At 40.2% G+C, this 21,696-nt stretch overlaps 3 protein-coding genes and 3 non-coding genes across 8 annotated transcripts; 5 read left to right on the top strand and 1 right to left on the bottom strand.

The window, feature by feature from the left end:
* Positions 1-719: 719 nt before the first annotated feature.
* On the bottom strand, positions 720-2,795 carry pclaf (PCNA clamp associated factor). Its single transcript, XM_047034288.1, has 4 exons — positions 2,652-2,795; positions 1,537-1,620; positions 1,167-1,344; positions 720-994 (listed from the first exon to the last, which is right to left on the bottom strand). The coding sequence occupies exons 1-4, from the start codon at positions 2,695-2,697 to the stop codon at positions 949-951; spliced, it is 354 nt and encodes a 117-aa protein (XP_046890244.1). The 5' UTR covers positions 2,698-2,795; the 3' UTR covers positions 720-948.
* Positions 2,796-4,410: 1,615 nt separating this feature from the next.
* Positions 4,411-14,918, top strand: LOC124476867 (casein kinase I-like). 3 transcript variants are annotated; one of them, XM_047034279.1, is made up of 14 exons: positions 4,411-4,584; positions 6,644-6,968; positions 7,203-7,243; positions 7,434-7,503; positions 7,979-8,130; positions 8,277-8,511; positions 8,646-8,731; positions 9,059-9,143; positions 9,407-9,555; positions 9,701-9,805; positions 10,088-10,198; positions 11,284-11,390; positions 11,848-11,871; positions 12,139-14,918. In XM_047034279.1, exons 2-14 carry the CDS (start codon positions 6,788-6,790, stop codon positions 12,191-12,193), a joined length of 1,401 nt encoding a protein of 466 aa, XP_046890235.1. In that variant the 5' UTR covers positions 4,411-4,584; positions 6,644-6,787; the 3' UTR covers positions 12,194-14,918. The 3 variants fall into 3 exon arrangements, with proteins under 3 accessions (XP_046890235.1, XP_046890236.1, XP_046890237.1); XM_047034280.1 differs by having other exon boundaries at positions 4,413-4,459; XM_047034281.1 differs by lacking the exons at positions 4,411-4,584; positions 6,644-6,968; positions 7,203-7,243 and adding an exon at positions 7,280-7,296.
* Positions 14,919-17,630: 2,712 nt separating this feature from the next.
* On the top strand, positions 17,631-20,903 carry zgc:114188 (40S ribosomal protein S17-like). The gene is made up of 5 exons (XM_047033812.1): positions 17,631-17,703; positions 18,271-18,422; positions 18,870-18,975; positions 19,859-19,924; positions 20,777-20,903. Exons 1-5 carry the CDS (start codon positions 17,701-17,703, stop codon positions 20,852-20,854), a joined length of 405 nt encoding a protein of 134 aa, XP_046889768.1. The 5' UTR covers positions 17,631-17,700; the 3' UTR covers positions 20,855-20,903.
* On the top strand, positions 18,645-18,771 carry LOC124477355. The gene has a single exon (XR_006957134.1). It is a non-coding gene; the product is annotated as a small nucleolar RNA SNORA71 (small nucleolar RNA).
* Positions 19,517-19,643, top strand: LOC124477354. The gene has a single exon (XR_006957133.1). It is a non-coding gene; the product is annotated as a small nucleolar RNA SNORA71 (small nucleolar RNA).
* LOC124477353 lies at positions 20,569-20,695 on the top strand. Its single transcript, XR_006957132.1, has one exon. It is a non-coding gene; the product is annotated as a small nucleolar RNA SNORA71 (small nucleolar RNA).
* Positions 20,904-21,696: the final 793 nt, after the last annotated feature.

Raw genomic sequence — 21,696 nt, 5'->3', positions numbered from 1 at the left:
TGTGTATGAGGTTCATGATTTTCTAAAACAATTTATTTTAGCCTTAAATGAAGAGTACATGTTTCATGTTTAAAAATGCATCATATTCCAGATCAAAGAGCATACATTTGACTGATCAAGACTTCTGAAGCCGCAGTAGAATGGCTCGCTGTGCTCTGGCCTTCAGAGGCTGTGCTCTGGCCTTCAGAGGCTGTGCTCTGGGTTTCAGAGGCTGTGCCATGGGCTTCAGAGGCTGTGCCCTGGCTTCAGAGGCTGTGCTCTGGGCTTCAGAGGCTGTGCTCTGGGCTTCAGAGGCTATGCTCTGGGCTTCAGAGGCTGTGCTCTGGGCTTCAGAGGCTATGCTCTGGGCTTCAGAGGCTGTGCCATCTTTGACCTAAGCAACAAAAAAAGGGGGATGCTAGTTTTCCCATTTCAGATGTTTCAAACTCAACTAAATTTTAAGAAAAATTAAGTATTTTGAACCAGGTTTGAGAAAAAAAAAAATTGTGGAAGGTAATTTTTAATATTTTGACGGGTTAAAAGAATAAAATAACTTATCAACCGGGTGCCCAACAAAGTAAATACAATACCACCAAAATTCATCATTTGCTTCAAACCGGGAGCAAGGGGTGAGGACTTGGGTCTCCCACATTTTGAGGTAGGCTAGTAGTGCCACCTAGAGACAAAGGCAGTAAGGTGAATAAAAAAAAAAACGAGTAAAATGCTTCAGCATATAAATCGTAAAAAGCCAATTTAATAGGTGAGGCATATTGGATATTAGAATGTCACAAAAAAATGCATGTTAAAAAAAAAAAAAAAAAAAAGGTAGAAAAGAACAATTGTTTATTAGCTTCTGTACACTTTTTAGATGGCAGTAATTATATACAAGAAATTTACATTTAAAAAAAATAACTAAGCCCTTTCAAGTACTAGTAGCCATGGCTTATGAATTCTGAAAGCATCCATAATTCATTCATCAGCATCTTCCTCACCGTCACTGGGCAACTGTCTGGATCTGAAAAAAGAATACATCACAATGGGGTATGTGTGAAATCATTGATTCCAAATAGCAAACGTATTATTATGATGATCTGTGTGACATTGTAAAATGTCTGAACACTAAAAATCGATTCTGCAGAATCGTTAGGAGTGGGAACACCCATAACTCGGTGTGTGCACTAACATACTTCCTGGGTGCCTTTGATACCCCACTGCCTCCTGCCTCTTCCTCATCCTCCATGACAGGAAGCTGGTTTTCCTTTTCAGGTTTCCTGCCTGGACCCCCAAAGAAATCCCCGATACCCTTCTGCCAAGTTGGGGTAGGCCGGGGACACACAGGATTTCCACCTGCATATTTTCCCTTAGCTGCAAAGCATTAATGTAATAACAATTACTTGTTATAAACACACATATATACTTTTTGTAAAACTAAAAAAAATCGTCATGCACTAATAAGTAATAATAAGGTGTTTGCTGAAGCGTAGTGTGCTATTGTGCATGGTCCACCTCACAGAAGATTCAGTTTAGCACAGCTGGGCAGTAGGGAGACCAACTTACAAGGGGTGCCTGCTTGAGCACTGCTTGATGCATTGGCTGAACTGGAAGCCCCCAATGATTTTCTGGGTGCAGATGCTGCAACGGCTGAAAAATAGTAAATTCCATGGTAAATTCCTTTGCACAAAGTTGTGCAGACTTTTTTGTCAAATAAAGCTGATTCTTAAAAACAGGGACAAAAGGTGAAGAGAAGGACATTGGGTAGCAAACAATCTTTTGGTTCTAGATGCTTTGACTTCATAAATATTAAGCACAGCTGGAGGTATAAATGGCCCCTCCCAACTTTAAGATTGATTCTTTAGAGTTTTGTGCTATATTCAGGAAAATAAAATTTCAAAACTACTCAACAAGCAAGCATTTTCTTTATTTTGTATCTACTTCAGCTAGTAGGCACTATTTGTAAAATGGAACTTTAAGATCAGATATTCTCCTAAGAAAGGGCGAGAAAAGCATATTGGCTTGCCTGCCAAAAGATACATGATGTAGAGCGGATTATTCATGGTGTCGCTTATCAGATCTACCATTAAATGGCATACTGATGTAAAACGGAATAGAACTCTCGCTCAACAAGCTGTTTGGAAAGTGTGTCCTCTGAAGGCGCCATGCCGTTTTGGTTGTCTTCCTTGGGCGGCGAAAACTGGCGCCAGTTTGAAAGGCAGATACATCTAGCAAGCAAGCGATTCAAATAACGACAAACTGCTCAATCAAGATAGAGCATTTGATACATAATGCGACGATATAATGACTTCTCAGGTTTCTGTCTGTAACATAAGTGTAGGCCATTCGTGAGCGGGCTAGTGTGCTGCAACCAAATATTCAGCGCGTCGGCGCCATACCACTTACCTCAAATTCAACTTAGTTTAAAATAAAATTATTGGTAGAATATAAATGCAATTTGACCCTTGAAAGTAGTAGTGCTAGGTTGTTAAGTAGTAGTGCTAGGTTGTTAACTATAATGTAGCATTGATATGCCAACATAATTAAGAAAAATCTATTTCTCAGTGTTCCGACTGTAAAGGTCCGTGCTAGATCAGTCATAACGAGCTTGAACACAATGTAAATATTTAAAACTGTGAAACTAACGTCTGCTGTACTTTGATTAGTAATTGAAAAATTACCTTTTCTGTATGTTCCTGGCACGCTGTCTGCCTTGGTTCGCACCATGTTTGTTAGATTTACTGTTAAAACAATCACAACAATCAGAAAACCTTCCCACACAGGACGTCTTCAATGAGACTTGCTAAGGTTCCCGCCTGGATTTAAGGCACGTCATGGTGGGAGACGTCAACACGTCAAGAACGATTTTTTTTGGTGTGTTGGTGGTTACTATTAAAACATTTCCCTGATTAAAATTGTATTTACTTGTAGTTTAATTGTATTATTGTAGCCTCATCTTGATTAATCTAAAGTCACATAATATTGACGGATTCTTTTTTTGTCATAAAAGAAAGAAAAAAAAGCTAACAGAATTTTACAAATAAAGTTATAGCAAAGTATCTTAATATGCATTGTAGTATTTCATTAATATGCTGTAAATTATAAAAATTACGACATTAGGAAACATTTATTTTTGAAAAGTTTCCGAAAATGTAAAAAAAATATATAATCCGATTGACTGGTGAACTTCTGAGTAAACTCCTAGTATCTTTTTACCCTACCTCAGTAGGAGGAGCAATGTTGAATGTTGATATTTCCAGGATATGTTTGATGTATCCTAGCAATTTACCCGGAAATAATGGTGTTGGGTCACCATTTCCTGCAGTGTCCGCGTGAAACTTGCCACGATAGTCCTCAGTAGCAATTCCGGTTTTGAGAATTTGACTTCAAATTAAGAGCATAGCCTGAAACATGCCAAAACTTAAAACTTGTAGACTTGAGGAGGGATCTGTTGGTTCAAATTTAACGATTTGTCGCAGCTATCATTACAAGTAGGCCTATCAGCAGCGTAAAGAGGGACATTTATATAAATATATTTATGATTTAAAAAGGAGATATGTCTTATTTCTACTAGAAACAATCTGTAAAATAACAGTACGAACATGTCCAGACTGGAGGAAATCAGGTCAATTAATACATTGAGCCACCCGTTATGAACGGAAACCATGAACAAAGTTCACCAGTTGACCAAATGTGTAAAGGATAGCACAATTTGAATTGATTCGTGTCTGCCTGACAAACCAGCAGGGTTGATGAGACACAGAAGCAGAAAGACGGGTCCAGCAGTTTGAATTTTGAGCGAGAGGGAATTGAGACAAGAATTAAACTAAGGCCATTGGCTATTCACCTAAACAGTTCAACCACACTCAATGCCCAGTCCACCTTGAAGAAAGTTCAAATTATTGGAATGTCGCCTGCCATTTAGTCCAGTTAATAGTGTTTATTTTCAGACATCCTTAGGGCATTATTACAAGACCACACAAATAATCTAATATCAAAAGTAGTCTACACATATTGTTACATAATTTGATTTAATCACCCCTCTTGTCCTATATATATTTTTTTTACAATAACTAGTTTTCCCACTCATTAATTGAAAATTCAGATGCCCCTATCTTGTCAACCACAGTTAGTACAAATGGAGGCTTTATTTTAACGCCTGCCATACTCATGTAGACAATAAGTGTATACATTTATTAGCCTTTAGGCTACTATTATTCTAATTCCTTTCACCTTTCTTTTTTCAAAATTTGGACCCAGACTTTGACAGGTATTGATTGAGTTCAGATTTATACTTAACAGTAGGCCTATGTTATTAACTTGTATATTTATTTTTGAAAATAAAGATAATTGGTCACAAAGTAATAAATACATTTTTTGCCTCTCAACTTTTTTGTTTTTAGCAAGGAATAACCGGAAATTAGATTCCTTATTGAGGCTGGCTTCACCCTGCTCACCCATCATCGTTGGACATTTCTGAGCCCTGGCTGTACGTGTGATATAAATTGAAAACGTAGCATGAAAGCTCTTGTATAAAAAGTCACCTCATTGAGGGCGGGTAGACCAAATTATATACAGATCGGATTATACGACTAACGCGTTATTAATCGAGGGGTAAGTTGGTTGGTTAGCTAGCTAGCTAGGAGCTACTAGTAGCCATTACTGTATAAGCTGGTTAACGTTCAGTAGCAGCACTTACTCTGTTACTAGTTAGCAAGTTGCCATATCCAGCCCAGGTAAAATAGTTTGGTAACTGATCTAGGTAATGGCATATACGTTTGCTTAGCACGCTTTTAATTTCTCCAAGACTGCCAAACCACTGGGTAGGTTTGCTTACAGAAAATAAAGGTGCAGTGCTCAGCCTTTGCATAGGAATTGTGGTGGGACGTAGGTTATTATTTGAGCAAACTGGCTACATTTGCTCTATAACATGAACTAACTGGCTATTTTTCAACATACGACTTGCTGGTCGCAATCTCTGGCCAGTTTGCTGTACATTCTGTACAGGGTGCGTCCCATTTGTCGATGAATGTCTCGTCTCGTCATTACTACTCGATTTGTCAAAATATATTAACTTGAATCAAGGTCTTTTTGCATTGTAATAGTGTTCTGTCCCTGAACTAGAGGAGGTGAGTAGGCCTACCGGATAGCTGTAAACAAACAAACAAAAGGCCCAGTTGTATCCTTTGTATCCACTCTTTACGTTAAAAGCCCACACTGTCCAGGACAAAACATCAAATGCTTAATTTAAAGTTAAGCACATTTTGTAAATAAACGCCAGGTGGCCATACACTTTCCTAAATGGCAACATGGTTTTTATTTTAATTTCTTAGACATTGCCCCTCACAATAACAGAATCATTGATTTGAAGGGGTTCATCGAGACATTTATTTGGAAAGCTATATATTGCATTACAGTTGTAACCAGACTATTTATGCCCATTCAAGAACTATGTTACATGCTAAATTATGAGAGTTGACGGTGTGTTGACAAGGAGCTTGTTAATAGACAGCACAATCACAAGATTGTGTGTTTATCGTATGCACCGTACTTCCACAGAAAATTCCTTGTTTGTGTGAACTTACATGGGAAATAAAGCCCATTCTGATTCTGAATTCAGATTTATAAATGGATGAATAGAGATTTTCAGTTTTCACCCCATCCTTTAATCATGGATACATTTACTCACCGTTTTTATTTTTGGTTAAAGTCAGGCAGCTGTTTAGACGGGCTTCACAGATGCTCATTGAACTGCACTTAAAACCCTCAAGGAATATACCAGGAAAAACCTAGGAAAACTAATTGAGAAAAATGAATTCTACCTTCTCTAGATGACTTGGGGGATGGAAGGTGGGGGGAAAAAGTAGCTGAGGACTCTTGTAGTGCTCTTGTAGTGGCTGAGTTGGACCCTTTCCAGTAGACCTCGCCATTCTGAACACTTATGGGAAAAGAGAGAAGTGGAGGGAGAAACATGTCCATGCCGTAGATCTTTGGCTTTGCATAACCAGACACTATCCTGGAAATAGGGATGGTAAGTCAGGGAAAGAAGTATTTCACAAGTTCTGAAGCAGTGATGTGAGGGTGGTGTGACTCAGGGACCATGAGTCATGGCAGTCAAGGATCACACATACTCAGAAGACTCCCATGAGTTTATAAATGTAGCTTACTGTTTGGTATATCTTAGATTGGTTTGTTCTTGAGTTGGTTTATGGTCTTGTAACTGTGAGAGTGTGCATTAATTAATGTCAGCCCATCCCCTCGCATACGTCATATTTCTGTTTAAAAGATGTAACAAAATGCATTACATTTTATAATGGTTTTAATGCAATCTAATCATTTACTTGTTAGTAACTGTGTAGGCTGGTCATGTTTGATTTTAATAATCAGCCTTAAAAGCCATCATGTTCCAGAGCTTGACATCAAAAGGCAATGGGATCTGTATCACATTGTTATAGACTGGATGTATTTTGAACATTGTTGTTTTACAGAATCTTTGTGAAATTGTGTGTTTTGAAACTATCTAGCAATTATGTTTTCAGATATTTGTCTTTTGCTGGGTGGATATTTTTAGATATTTAGAGAAATCCAGTCCTCATTTTATACCCATTTAGGGTTGTGCAGGGTTTATGTCAGTCAACTCCACTGCAGACAAATTCGTTTTCTTTCTTTTTAGGTTACCTGTCTGAACTCTTGCCATCCATCCCAAATGTGGCAGTTGCAGTGACAGGGCTGGGCAGAGCCTTGTGCCCTGGCCCATTTGCCCCCACCCATAGAGCACCTGCTGAACCCTGCCAGGGACCAAGTCACTACCTTAGCCATGGAGCAGGCCCGGGAGAAGGAGGCAGAGCGACCAGCCCGGAGCAGCAAAGCAGGTCAAGGGCGAAGCGGCCACTCGCGTGCCTCTGGGTCTTCAGGTTCCTCTGGAGTACTCATGGTGGGACCAAACTTCAGAGTCGGCAAGAAAATAGGCTGTGGTAACTTTGGAGAGCTTAAACTAGGTAAGAAAGAGTTACGATTGGTGTTGATAATTCATATGTCTTTTGAAGCTTTCCACAAACCATAATTTAGCACAGAAAACATTAGTTTTTGGTTGTTAATTGATTTATGATGTAATAATTTCATATTCCATTCAGTATTGAAAATATCTTCTCATCGTATCCATCTATGTGCAATAGACAAGGCAAATTCTTATTATTGAAATCTGTAATTTAAAATACTTTACTCTTGTCCAGGTAAAAACCTCTACACCAATGAATATGTTGCAATAAAATTAGTAAGTATAATGGCCCACATTACATTTGTGTATACCCAAATTAAATCAAATGAGTCAGTATTGACTATAATATTTATCTCTTGATGTCCAGAAATAGTTAACATTTATGTTCAGTTGTATTGATTTATAATAATATAAATAGGTTATTGATAGTGACAAGACCCACTTGAACTGACCCTCTCTACTCCAGGAACCAATAAAGTCAAGGGCACCACAACTGCATCTGGAGTACCGGTTCTACAAAACATTGGGCAGTACAGGTAAGACCTCCACTGACCTCCACACTTAAACTCTCATAAATCCACTCTCTCTGACAGGGTACATCTACAAACAGTATCTATTCCTTTCTGTCAAAGCAAATCATTTATTTATCCTCAAATTATATGAACTACTACACTACATTGTATACACTATTGTAATGCAAAAAATTTATGATATATCCTACAAATATCATAATCATGTTTGAGTGGGCCGGTAAGGTGAAGAATGGGATTGTCACTCTTGGCAAGTTAGACACAAAAAAATAAATACAAATTATCTTGTGTATACAAATATCCATCTTGCATGGGACCAGGGTCTGCATTTTTTAATGACTTTGAATAGAACACCAGGAAACTGTTGAGAGGAGCAGGGCCACAAATTCCAATCTGTTACTTGAACTCCATTTTCATACAAATCACTCATTTACATATTACTTCTGGGGTCCTTGCACAACTGTTATTCCTCCCCTTTCAGCAGAGGGACTTCCCCAGGTCTTCTACTTCGGGCCCTGTGGTAAATATAATGCCATGGTGTTGGAGCTGCTGGGGCCTAGTCTGGAGGACCTCTTTGACTTGTGTGAAAGGTTCTTTTCTCTAAAGACTGTCTTAATGATAGCCATTCAGTTGGTAAGTCTATTTCTTACACCTACTCAATATTTTAGTTTTGAATTGATCAGTCAAACTTTGACCATAAATTAACAAAAAGGCAAATCTTTATCAGTAAGCCAATGTACTCTATTGGTTTGTCATTCTGCCATTTGGATCCTTTTCAGCTCTCACGGATGGAGTATGTCCACTCCAAAAATCTAATCTACAGAGATGTGAAGCCTGAAAACTTCCTAATTGGGCGACAGGGGAACACAAAGGAGCAAATTATTCACATTATTGACTTTGGCCTGGCAAAGGAGTACATAGACCCAGAGACCAAAAAACATATCCCTTACAGAGAACACAAGAGTCTCACTGGGACTGCACGATACATGTCCATCAACACGCACCTGGGAAAAGGTAGAACTGCAGGTCTTCTAACCTGCTTTGCTGTGCTTTTTCTTACTCTGCTGTTCTTTTTGCCACTCACCAGTTTTGTTGTTTCTCAGCTGTGATGGGTCTCGTCACAATTTCAAGGAAATGATCTGTTTCAGAGCAAAGCCGACGTGATGACCTGGAAGCCTTAGGCCACATGTTCATGTATTTCCTACGAGGGAGTCTACCATGGCAAGGACTCAAGGTACCCATTTATAAACTTTTAATTACAATTATGAGAAATATTACACCAGTTTTTTGGTAGATAAGAAAATCCAATAGTCTTAGAAGGGGATAAAGTTTGCATCTTGGTGACATGGAGGATGGCCTATGGAGTGGTCATTTTGTTTTGATTAAGACGTTACACAATCAACCCGTAGCATGAATAATTTGTTTCAAACAAATACGTTTCAAACGTAGGGACATAGTGGGCCACACATCAAATTGTTTTTAATATCACCTAGTTTAGGCCAGTACACTTTCACAACAGTGAGAAGTTAAAGTAAACATTGAACCCTGTACTTTCTTGCAGGCTGACACCCTGAAGGAACGATACCAAAAGATTGGAGACACCAAACGCAACACTCCCATCGAAGTCCTTTGTGATAACTTCCCAGGTATCTGCAGCATTCTTCCATGTCCCTGAAACTAACACCTGTTTGTGATGTTTACAAAAAAACCTTGTTGGTTCTTTGAAATGTTTTGGTTTAACATTAAGATATAACATAATAAGATAACAAAAAAACTATAGATATGTTCCTATTTTCAAAAAGTACAGCAAATTCATTTCACCATTCAATCTTGTTGTAGGTTTAAAATGTGACTAGACAAAGCCTCTTTTTATGTGGCCAAAAGACACATTTGTATTTATATTCCGTAGAGGAGATGGCTACGTATCTGCGCTATGTCCGAAGACTGGACTTCTTCGAAAAGCCTGATTACGAGTATCTAAGGACGCTTTTCTCCGAGTTGTTTGAGAGAAAAGGATACACCTTCGACTACACATATGACTGGGTCGGCAAGCAGATTGTAAGTAATTTGCTCACTCGTTAGAATTGGTGCGCAATTAACAATTGCCATATTGTTGTTTACTTAGCCTGTATGCATCTATACCTAAAATATGTGTAAACCTGGCTTTATTTCTTTGAGAATTTAGCTTGTCTCTTTTTTGCAGCCTACACCAGTAGGGTCTGCTCATGTCGACTCAGGAGCATCTGCCATCACGAGAGAGAGCCATGCCAATAGAGAACGAGCCATGCAGCAACCTCTACGGAACCAGGTACACAGGGGTAGCATAGGTCAATTCCATCAGGTTTAAGAAACAAGGCATAACAGCTATGCAACATGCAGTTCTTTACAAAGTATTACAATTCAGATGGCTTTTAATTTTTTATAGCTTAAATCGTTACATCGAAATACTGCAATCTTCACCGTATGATTTCTTAGCCATTGCTATACCATGTCATTTACCTCAGATTGTGTTTTTCTGCATTACCTCCCTCCATTCAATGTTCACTCACTGTCCTCCCACTGCCTATCCAACCCACCAATCACCCACCAGACAGCCGCTTCAGATGGCAGGGGTGCGTGGGATGCACATCCCCACAGAAAGACCAACTCCTCCTACCTAAGCTCCCACCTGGCTGCAGACAGGCCTGGGGGCTCGGTGCAGGTACAGCAACATTTCACTGGTAGAACTACTCTACAGCGATGCCCCGTTTCATCCACCTGAGTAAACAAATGTGCCCTCAGTGTAATGTAAAAATGTAACTTTATAGTTACTAGTTGCACTTAGCTGCAGCTTCTCTTTTTTAGTTTGATCAACGTCGTAAATTAGTTAAGGCACTCCCCCTCATCTTTCTCTGATTCCTTAGAATATAGATACCTTCCACACACATGACCCCGAGTGCCTGTCCTTTTAAGGTGAAGCTAATGAGCCAGATTAATGAGGCCACAGGTATATGACTGGAAATAAATGAGTATACCGTATTTCTTCGATTAAACGTTTATTCGGGGGTGGTTTTTAATTAGTAAAAGAGATTTAGTGAATTGTAGCTGCAGTGCGGCCATAGATAAACAAAGAATAGACAAGGAAGTCAAACACAAAGCCTTGTGTAAAATTGAAGCTGCGCCTTTAGTCGGGAGTACAAGTGCGACCTCCTTTTCTATGAGTGCGGCAACTCCCTTTCTCATTGGCTATCAATTAGATGTGCGTGGGTAATAGCCTACTTTAACTGTCTTAAATGAAACGTTCTTACACTAGCTTTCAAACAGAAAGCTGCCGAAAGCACTCGCAGCAGCAACAGATCTGTAGCACGCGAACTTGGGGTTGATGAAAGGCGAATTCGCGAGTGGCGAAATCAGCTACCTATTTTTTGGTTGCGGCGTTTAATTGAAGAAATACGGTATGTCAGGAAAAGCAAAAAGGGGTCAAGGCCACACTGTTGCTTTCAGACACAACGCAGGAGACTTGTAGGTAGGCTACATGGTAAACTTGACATTGTCATAAAAGTGGATAAGAGTTTGCTAGACAAAACAGCATATCGTAAAATGTAAGCTGCCCTTTGTCATAATGGTGTGATGTGAAATCAGCTGTCATGACCTGAAGCACTACTTAGGCTATGTGGTGATTACAACAGTTATGTCACTTTACAAACATTCACAATTTTTGTCCACTGGGACATGGTCCTCAATAAAGCATGATTGATTGTAACTGATTCAATACCTTTCTGTGAACCTTCCCTCCAAATGCTTCAGGTGGTCAGCTCCACCAATGGGGAGCTAAATACGGACGATCCACTGGCGGTACCCTCAAATGCACCAATCACGACGCAGGCTGAGGTGGAGGTCGTGGATGAGGCCAAGTATGTATTGACTTCTTTATTTTACATTTTTTTTTACCCATTCTATAATTTTTTTTGAATTTCATTATATTGAGTACTGTATTTTTCCAAAATAAAGCCGCGGTTTATACCCCAATAAAAAATAATTATTGTGGTGGTGCGGCTTATATCTCGGTGCGGCTTATAACACTTTTTCGTGAATGCTATTTAACCCGTGAAGGAGTAGCGTCACACGTACCGTATTATTTGGAAATAAAGCCGCGGCCTGTACCTCGATTTTACTTTTTTTTTTTTGTGGTTGTACGGCTTATATTTCGATGCAGTTTATAATCCAGTTTTAGAACAAAAAACTGGAGCTGCCTGGCAAGCAGCTCCAGAAGATACTCTCCGCCAAGAGTGACTGCTTCAGTATTGTGTGTGTGTGTGTGTGTTTCTCTATGTACTAGTATTAATCTGTCTCTTCTCATTCTCTCTGTAGCTGTGTGAAAATGCTCAACCTGTGGTGAGTTCTCTCTTCATGGCCTTTCTTGGCTAGGAACTGGAAAGAACATGGCCTTGCACATACGCTATGACAACGCCACTGTGACTCCTTGTTCCCCACTTCCACACACTCGGTGTCATTCTCTGTACTTTATTTATTTAACTTTTTTTGTTTGTTTTATTACATGCAACAAGTTTGAATATGCATTGTCAGGATAGCATGAGGTTTTCTTCGGTGAAACATGGTATGTTAAGTTCACCTGGAAAATATCTTCATCTCGGTCCACAGGTGCTGTTGTTTCTTCAAGCGAAAACGAAAGAAGAGCTCTCCAAGGCACAGATGAGCTCCTCACGCTGTGTCCTCACGAAGAAATGCCCTCCTTTAGGATGGGAGGGGAGAAATATTCACTAAACAAGAAAAGTGGGATACTTACTTAATGGTTCTGGGCCCACTGAATGGAATTATTCAGACAGAATATTAGACAGACCTAACCCTTAAGTCCTCTATTTTTTTCTGCTTCACCTGTCTTTCTTTTGACATTTGGCCTTGTAAAAAATTACAAGAGGCTCAAATGCAGGCACACTTATTTTCTGTACATCACCTTTTTTGTGTTTCTCTTTAACTTTTTTCTAAACTGGAAATCTATCCAGTAGCCTGTTGCTCTTAATCTTGTCTTTGACTGAGAGACAGTTTAGTCTTTTGGACTCATTTGTCTCTGTTTTCTTTCTCTGTATGAATCATTCTCTGTTTCTCTATTTCTCCTCTCTTAAACCATGCAAATAACAACTGAATTTAAGACTTATTTTATGGGTTTGTGTGTTTCCTATTGATACATATTCATGTTTGTACATAATGTATATATGGATGGACTGGTATGGGGAGGCTTATTTATTATAATCCATGCACCCCTCATAGCCATTGATGTTCAGGCATTAAACCTCTGTACAGTTTTGGTGCAATATATTACCATGGCTTTGATTAGGAGCTCCATTGTACTTTTCTCTTCTGAATGATGTAACCCTTCATGTCAGATGTTAACATGCTTCATCTCCTTGTCTCCAAATTTCTACTGCTTTGTTTGTGTCTGTCAGTTTGGGGTTGCAGAATGAAGTTGATCCGCAATGTTGAACTTGTATACGCTTTGCTTTATCGTCTCCAAAACACTAATCAGTAGAACGTTTTAAGTCGGCCCAGATATTAACTCTGGAGGCCCGTTCTACCACCAGCCTGTTTGTCTGTCTTGTAAGTGTACAGGATCTGGGACAAAGAAAGTAGACTTAGTTTTGCTGAGTGCAGTTTATCATTGACATGTCACTGCTTGCTCTTCTGGCCTGACCATGTGATGCCTTAATCAGACCGCCTGTCTAAAGCGCCTTTCAGGACAGGTGCCTGTGCACTGCATTGAGACACCAGCCATGAAAAGGACAAGTCTGTTACCATGACGCTCCCTCACTGCTCTAATGGCCTGTCACAGACACTGTTGACCTCAATCCTTACTTCGTAGGGTATGTCCGCTACTAAGACCATATTGTCTTGGCTGAATTTATTTGCCTCCTTGACCAGTTTTAAGAAAATAACTTAATAGACGGGCACAAAAAGCTGGAAGTGGGTCCAGTCTTTCATGCGTCCAAACACTTGGGATATACTGAGGTCATTGAATACTTGTGGAAATGATCACATTCCATGCTATTCTCACTGTTGGTTTCTACTAATACTGATTCGAATATGGAGACAATGTTTTTCTGGATCTCCAGATGTGCTTGTTGTTATTCCTCGGCTGCAGGTGCCGTGCCCTCTTCTATTACGAATGTTATGGTTATAAAATGCTAAACGTGGCAAAGATGATGTCTTGCTAAGCACCAGTGTTTACTCCTACCAAGTATATGTTGTTTGAATTCATTTTGTGTATTAAATGTGAACCAGAAATGTATGATGTACTGTATTTTAGCCTTTTTTTTATCAAAAACCTTGCATTTTGGTGGGTGAAAGAAGTGAGAGGTCGGTTCACTTCTTCTGCTCCTACTGTGAAAGTGTTTATAATTCCTGTCAATTTATTGCTACCATGGATAATATGATCAGTGTTTTCTTCCCTTATGTTAACAATGGACGGAAAAACAGAACATAAAGAGGGTTTTTTTTTCTTTTTTTCAATTTCATTGTATATTTGAAATTGCATAACTCCACTGTAGATGTTCGAACCCTAAACCAAGGTTCTTGTGAATGTGTTTCGATGTCCAACATTATATCATATTAAATGTTATTTGGCGTAAACTGCAGATTTATAACACTTCATCGAGTGAAGCACCCTAGTGAGTACGGAAGCTGCCTTTTTTGGCGTCTTATATTTGTACGTTTCAAACCAGTTTTGCTTCTTTTTTTTTTTCTTTTTCTTTTTTTGATGAGCAGCCTTTTCCCTTATGACACTTTTTAACTTTTGGTAAATGTATTTGATTTACATCTTTTATTCCAGTTGGACTGTTATTCCCAAAATCCAAATGTATGATTAAATTGATCAAGGTTTGGTCACTTGCATATTGGTTGTCCTACCCTATTTTCCTCTCCCACTTAAGTTCCTTGAGTACTCTTTGATATATGATGAATCGGGTAGAGGGCAGTCCATGGACAGCCAAATACAAATACACAAGACAATCCCAAGGCAAGGTCACAAAAAATTACATGTTTTTCAGAGAAAGTCAATAAAAAAAATTGACTTCTTTCCTCCTCAAAACGTAGGGAAACATTGTCTCCTGTTAATGGCTGTTAATGGTTTCCTTTAAAGCTATGAAAAATAGTAATGTAGTATTTAAAATGTATTATGAATATTATTGTGATGAAATGTGAATGCAAATTTTAAGTGTATTTGGACCTACCCAACCTGACCAAGGGCTGCAGTTGTTAAGTGTTCTTGTTTTATGAGTTTAATTTAAAGCTACAGGAAAAACCTTTTTCCATATCTGTTTTAAATGCCAAATTTTCAAATTAGCAGAACATGTCACAATACCATACAATTGTACTACACACAAAAGAGCACTGAACTTTTTTTTTTTACAATAAACACCCACAACATTTTCTTTTGTCCCTGCCTCTCTTTTCCTAATGGATAGACATGCTCAACAGAAATGTGTTTATTAGTAAGTTCTCTGTGATTCTCATAACTATATTGTAGTCAGTGAAAAGATTCCTATTATTTTAAAAGCTAGTGGACAAACTTTAAAATTTGACAGAGGCCCTCAGCCCACAGACAGAGGCCCGCAGACAGAGGCCCTCAGCCCACAGACAGAGGCCCTCAGACAGAGGCCCTCAGCCCTCAGACAGAGGGCCGCAGACAGAGGCCCTCAGCCCTCAGACAGAGGCCCTCAGACAGAGGCCCTTAGACAGAGGCCCTCAGCCCACAGACACAGGCCCGCAGATAGAGGCCCTCAGCCCACAGACAGAGGCCCTCAGCCCACAGACAGAGGCCCTCAGACAGAGGCCCTCAGCCCACAGACAGAGGCCCGCAGACAGAGGCCCTCAGCCCTCACACAGAGGCCCTGACTCCACCCACCACACCAAAAGACGACCGGACAGTCCGTCCCTCTGCTGGCGGACCTTGGTACTGCACCTCTCACCCCTCCCCCCCTCCTCCAGAACACAGTGAAACACAACAGAACACAATAGAGATGACCCAGACTGCAGTCATAGAGGATGGACCAGCAGGAGCATGATGAGGTGGAGCTGCAGGTGATGAGGTGTTCTGTGAAGGTAACAGTTGTGTGTCCTACAGGTTTGTGATCACAAACCCTCGAGGTGACCTCCCTCTGCTGGCCTCAAACCAGGTCCTATGCTCTTTCCCCTTCCATCAGAGCCGCCTGCTGACCACTCCCACCTGCTGACCCAGTCTCACCTGCTGACCCAGTCTTACCTGCTGACCCAGACCCACCTGCTGACCAGTCACACCTGCTGACCCAGTCTTACCTGCTGACCCAGTCACACTTGCTGATCTAGTCTTACCTGCTGACCCAGACCCACCTGCTGATCCAGTCTTACCTGCTGACCCAGTCACACTTGCTGACCTAGTCCCACCTGCTGACCCAGACCCACCTGCTGATCCAGTCTTACCTGCTGACCCAGTCCCACCTGCTGACCTAGTCCCACCTGCTGACCCAGTCCCACCTGCTGACCCAGTCACACCGGCACAGACACCCCGTCTGAACCTCCTTCACCAGACCCCACCTCACCCCATTTTGCCATATGAGTTACAGTACTACAATAAAATATAGCTGCAAGCAGAAATGGCGGATTCCTCCTCCACATTTCCACATCTCCAACCATTTCAAAATGGACGATTCTTCGCAAATTGTCACTGTAGATAAAAATTTATCCTGCAGACATTATGGGTTCTTCAGACTTTTGTGTTCCCTATGAGAAATAATGGGGTGGAAATGCCATCAATTTGAAAATGGACAATTGGGGTGTGGCCTGTAGTGCTACCTATGGGCAATGGTTTGCCATTTGTGGTGTGGCAGTTACTCATGGTCTATGCTCTCAATGTTTCAAAATGTGGACAACTTTTATACCATTATATACCAAATCGGAAATAAAATACTACCAAGATGCACGAAAGCCCTGCAAGATGCAGGGCTTTTGCTTCACGCCAACGAGTGAGGGCTTGATCAGGGCTGTTTTGGACATGTGGGATGTGCATCGCTCTAAGCTTGCGTGTGTGTCAAGGTCCTGGACTGTGGAGCAAGAGAGACAGTCATGTTAAGAGCCTGCAATATTGGCTAGCAATATTAGCCAAGCATGCATATTTCAAATATTCAAAATCTTACATCTTACATTCAACTATTTCTCATATTTGTGTACTAAACATTGTCAAAAATCTTCATATGAACTTGTGATTGAATCTGAGTATCGGTTTATGACTAGAAGATATGTGTGTAAAGCAATATTTTAGCATTAGCGATACATTTGATTTCCCTTTAATTAAATAATTTTTGGAGATATAAAGTTGGCTTTGTACATAGTAACAATGTGTAGATCTTCCTCATGTGTGAAACAGATCAAGTCAATAGGAATTGATTTATGAACACAATAAATATTTGCAACAGGTGGAAAATATGCTAATAAATGTGCCTTATTGTATTGCATTCCTTTGTGCTACATATCAAATTGAAAGACATGTATCCTACACACACATACATAGACACATTATTATTGTACCGAAAAATCCAATATGGCGGCCGTAATGGGTTCCTGAGGCTTTTTTTTCCCTCACGATAAATAAGACATATGTACAAATGTTCAGAATGTTGGGACTCATGGGCTGGAAATGGCATCCTTTTGAAAATTGACAAATTGGAGCATGGCCTGTAGCGGAACCTATCGCCTGACATTGGCCATTTTTGGTGTGGTGGTTATAAGTGCACTCTAGTTTCAATATACCAAATTTCACTAGTGGAAACCATAGACTCCCATGGAACCAGCATAATAATAATAAAACCTACAATAACAATAGGTTCCTCCTACCAGAGGAATAATAATAAATTCAGGGGAATATGCCCTCGGACCCCCCAACTAACACCCCCCCTCCCCCCCCCCCCACCCTCAACAAAGTGTCTCACCTGTGAAATATGAAAACAAATAGGCTTAGATGTGACTCACGTTATGATAACACGCAATGTTACTTTTACGTTTTTGATTCCACTTTTGTTAAACAAAGCAGTTTGTTCATTGAATGCATCTAATTCCTCCCCCCGTAAGAGGAGGTAGAGAGAATATGCTGCCATTTCACAGAATTTGCACTTCCGGATGTCCTTCTTAACTTCCGCCTGAGAAATCGTTGGGTCTCTTCTACCAGCCCGATTCAACATGGTGGGTATCTGAACATTTACAGTCCTTCCGAATCAAACATAATCCTTCGTTTTTATCAAATTAATCCGTAAACTATTACGACACATTTGAAAATAAAGAGTAGGTGCTTGAATTTATTGTATTATTTCTATGCGATGCATTATTATGAGCGACAGTAAGAGTACCTGAGGGGTAAGGAAGCCCGAAGATGCTAACGACAGAATGGAGCTAGCTAGGGCAAAACCTCACACGTTCATACTAAAACACACTGTAAATCAACTGCCAGCAGTTAAACTGGACAACTGCGTATATAATTGCATATGACGTTGTGGGTATAGTTTGATAGTTGTGCAATCGACACATTATTGTGGTTAGTCTTCCATGTTGCTGCGTGTTGGTTGGTGGAACTAGCCTATTCCGACAAGTTGGTGATCAAACTGTGGATTTGAAAGGAAAGGGGAAAACAGATTCATTCAAAGACTTGAGTTCAACCTAGTAAGCGATTAACACATGGTTTAAAGGTTTGATATTGATACACTGCACCTGGCAAGAGAAGTTTTCAATCGTTAACTCTTTCTATTCCAACAGGGACGAGTCAGGACTAAAACGGTAAAAAAGGCGGCCAGGGTCATTATTGAGAAGTATTACACTCGGTTGGGAAATGACTTCCACACCAACAAGAGGGTGTGTGAGGAGATCGCCATCATCCCCAGCAAGAAGCTGCGCAACAAGATTGCTGGGTGAGTCTCTTCGAACTACTGCTGTAGTCGGGTCTGATGCCGTTAAATGTGAGTTGTCTTCCATTTGGTTTAAGTCAAGTGCCAACAGAATTAGAACATCCGTAAAATGGGTTGAACTACTTATATTCAATTGAATACTAGTTTTGAGACAAGCTCTCTGTTGCAACAGGATGAATGTGAGTCTGGGACAAAGAAGTATGATTTTATCCCAAGTCATTGAAACCCTGTATCGAAAGTGACCATGGTGTGATTGTCGCTGGGTCATTGATAGTACAGGAACAACAAATTTGAAAGCTTTCCCGTGTTTGTTGGAATCCATGTTCCTGTCAAACCCTGTGTCTTTCATACATCTTACATTGTCGTCTGAAACCAACAATTATTCTTGACTCATTCTTCACCCTCGCCAGTGGAGCAGATTCTGTATAGTGACTTGCTTGTTTTGTTCAGGTATGTGACCCATCTGATGAAGCGCATCCAGAGAGGGCCAGTCAGAGGCATCTCCATCAAGCTGCAGGAGGAGGAGAGGGAGAGGAGGGATAACTACGTCCCAGAGGTCGGTCTTATCCTGATTTATTGATCTAACAGTGGCCCTCATACTTGAGCCGTGTGATGGAATGTTTATTTCGTTCTACATTTGTATGCCCTATTGGTGATTGGCTGGGCAGCCATTTTTGTTTCAACCACTTGGATTGATGTCATTCCCTAATGTGTTCCTGTAAAAGTTACCAGCTGATCAGTTAATCATTTGACTGGGATTCTTGGCTGAGTTCTTTTGACCTATATCAAATGTCTCTGGCATAAATTTTGCCTGGTCATTTATAGTCCAGCAACAGTGAACTGTTAGTGTATTTTCCTTTTGGCCTTGTATGTAGTTAGGAGACTCTAAAGTTAGATTTTTTTAAAGACAGATCGTGTCACTAAAAGTCAAGTGCAACAGAACTAGAAGATGCATATAATGGGTTGAACTACCTATATCCAATTCAGTACTAGTTTAGAGACAGCCTCTCTGTTGCAACAGAAAGATGAATGTGTTTCTGGGACAAGTCAGTATTATGATTTGGCCTCCATAAAAATTTCATCACAAGTCATTGAAACCCTGTATCGAAAGTGACCATGGTGTGATTGTCGCTGGGTCATTGATAGTACAGGAACAACAAATTTGAAAGCTTTCCCGTGTTTGTTGGAATCCATGTTCCTGTCAAACCCTGTGTCTTTCATACATCTTACATTGTCGACTGAAACCAACGATTATTCTTATAAATTGTCTTAAAGTCCCAACATGCATTTCCCCTAATCACTGCAAAAGAACCACAAAACTTAATATGTTCAAAAAAATACATCTATATATCATTTTGACCTATGACCTGACATGGCATGCTACCCGTTTCCTTGCTGTGGCTGTAGTGGTGTGATTAAACACATTCTTGTGTTTCCAGGTGTCTGCTCTGGATCAGGAACTCATCGAGGTTGATCCCGACACCAAGGAAATGCTCAAGCTTCTGGTACGTTTTTACAAATGCAAATGTTGTGGTTGAAAGCCACAATGGGGGAAAATGTCATTGTTTATTTTTGGTCTGGCACTGAACCACGTGTTTATATAGATAGATGTATATTAGCACCAAACACTTGATGGTGCCAATGTATCAGAAAGGGTATGAATTGGAGAACTTAGTTCTTGATCCCCCTGTTTGAAACCACCGAAGTCCTTGGACAATATAATTTGTCACAAAGTATTCATTTTTAAAACTTGGTCGTTTGAGACAGAAGTCTGTGACCACAGAATCAGATGCTGGGTGTAGACGATCCTTCAGGTCTGTTCTGTCTTCAGTTCCGGGAAATTAACTATACTACTACACCACAATGTGATATGCTTCAGATCATAGGCATTTCCTTTTAGGTACTTGGGCAAATGGTAACCTTTCTTTAGAGCTTACTAGTATTGAGTAGTGAACCCTCTAGCGGTCTGCTGGCTGTGTCGTTGACGTACAGTAGATGATGACATTTATGCCTATGTCCAGTAGTTTAGGTCCTTAGTCTTGTTCTACCAGTTTGATTGTGCTGAAAAGCAGAACCAAAGAACCAATACCAACCAAGACGTTGGTGCTCAGTGTAGTGTGGTGTGATCATGGTGTGCATGTCATCTGAACCCTGTATCGAAAGTGACTATGGTATGACTGTTGCCAGGTCATTGATGGTACAGGAAAAAAAACATTAAAAGCTTTCCCGTGTTTATTGGAATGCTCGTTCCAGATAAACCCTGTAGCTTTCAAACATGATTCCCCTGCACTTCACTACATGTCTCCTCAGTGTAATCTTTGTCTAAGCAAAGTATGTTTTGCTTTCAATCCTTGCAGGACTTTGGTGGACTGTCCAACCTACAGGTCACCCAGCCCACTGTTGGAATGAACTTCAAGACACCTCGAGGCGTCTAGGCGTTTTGTTAATATCTCTTAATAAAGTAAAAAAACAAAACAAAAAACAGACCTGTTTGTCCTGTGAGTTCATTTCGATGTGGAACACTTGATTCCGTTGGATGATGATGCTTGTCGGCTATTTGATTTGGATGACGGTCATGATCTTGGAAATGTTGGAATAGTTTCAGCGGACAGCAAGTGTATGGCCATTGGCAAGCTGCAGCCTTTGTTAATATTCCCTTTGATGTAAGAACTTGGGAGTGCTTACCAGAAAAAAATATATATTTCTAGTCTAAGAGCTTTATACCCATTCAATAAATGTAAATCCACATCAATTTGCCAATCCAGATTTTTACATGATTTTGGAGAACTAAAATTGGCACAGTAAGAATGTTTTCTGTAATTATTGTATGTCATGGTTTTATAGTCCACATGGGCAAGTGTTTCAAGCTGACCATAGGTTTGTCTGTAGACACTAGTTCACACCTGGACCTGTGCTATTTGCATGTCGTGCACCAAACACCCATACCCATTGTCACCTCTGCCTGTACAAGGCAGATGATGGTAATTTTGCTTCAGCCTTAACGATGGGCACGTTGGTGCGGAATCTGAGTATTTGTGCGTCATTACGCACGGCTTTTCGCCAAAAGACTGTCGAAACCAAAATTAAGACATTTCAGTTTTGAATGTAGCAAGTGTCCTGGTATCGTGAGTGCTCTGCTGAGACCGTTGTAAACTAGGGTTATACTACACGGATGAAAAAAAATAAGATGGTCAAGCTAAGGTATCAAATAGCCTTTACTGTTCTAAGTCATTTTGTTATGTTGTAAAGACCAACATATAACAAATGTTACAGTGAA

The sequence above is a fragment of the Hypomesus transpacificus genome, chromosome 14, assembly GCF_021917145.1.
Source record: "Hypomesus transpacificus isolate Combined female chromosome 14, fHypTra1, whole genome shotgun sequence".
Lineage (NCBI taxonomy): Eukaryota > Metazoa > Chordata > Actinopteri > Osmeriformes > Osmeridae > Hypomesus > Hypomesus transpacificus.
The sequence above is the reverse complement of the archived record's forward strand: the minus strand, read 5'-3'. Positions and strand labels throughout refer to the sequence as shown.

What these genes read in the sequence shown, in the direction of transcription:
- pclaf (XM_047034288.1), bottom strand. Translation starts at nt 2,697, where the DNA reads ATGGTGCGAACCAAGGCAGACAGCGTGCCAGGAACATACAGAAAAG. An exon ending in GCCAGGAACATACAGAAAAG is followed by an intron (nt 1,621 to 2,651) that starts GTAATTTTTCAA and finishes ACTATTTTTCAG; the next exon opens with CCGTTGCAGCATCTGCACCC. An exon ending in GTATCAAAGGCACCCAGGAA is followed by an intron (nt 995 to 1,166) that starts GTATGTTAGTGC and finishes TTCTTTTTTCAG; the next exon opens with ATCCAGACAGTTGCCCAGTG.
- LOC124476867 (XM_047034279.1), top strand. Translation starts at nt 6,788, where the DNA reads ATGGAGCAGGCCCGGGAGAAGGAGGCAGAGCGACCAGCCCGGAGCAGC. An exon ending in CAAAACATTGGGCAGTACAG is followed by an intron (nt 7,504 to 7,978) that starts GTAAGACCTCCA and finishes CTCCCCTTTCAG; the next exon opens with CAGAGGGACTTCCCCAGGTC. An exon ending in GGCCTGGGGGCTCGGTGCAG is followed by an intron (nt 10,199 to 11,283) that starts GTACAGCAACAT and finishes CAAATGCTTCAG; the next exon opens with GTGGTCAGCTCCACCAATGG.
- zgc:114188 (XM_047033812.1), top strand. An exon ending in CTGCGCAACAAGATTGCTGG is followed by an intron (nt 18,423 to 18,869) that starts GTGAGTCTCTTC and finishes TGTTTTGTTCAG; the next exon opens with GTATGTGACCCATCTGATGA. An exon ending in AGGAAATGCTCAAGCTTCTG is followed by an intron (nt 19,925 to 20,776) that starts GTACGTTTTTAC and finishes CAATCCTTGCAG; the next exon opens with GACTTTGGTGGACTGTCCAA.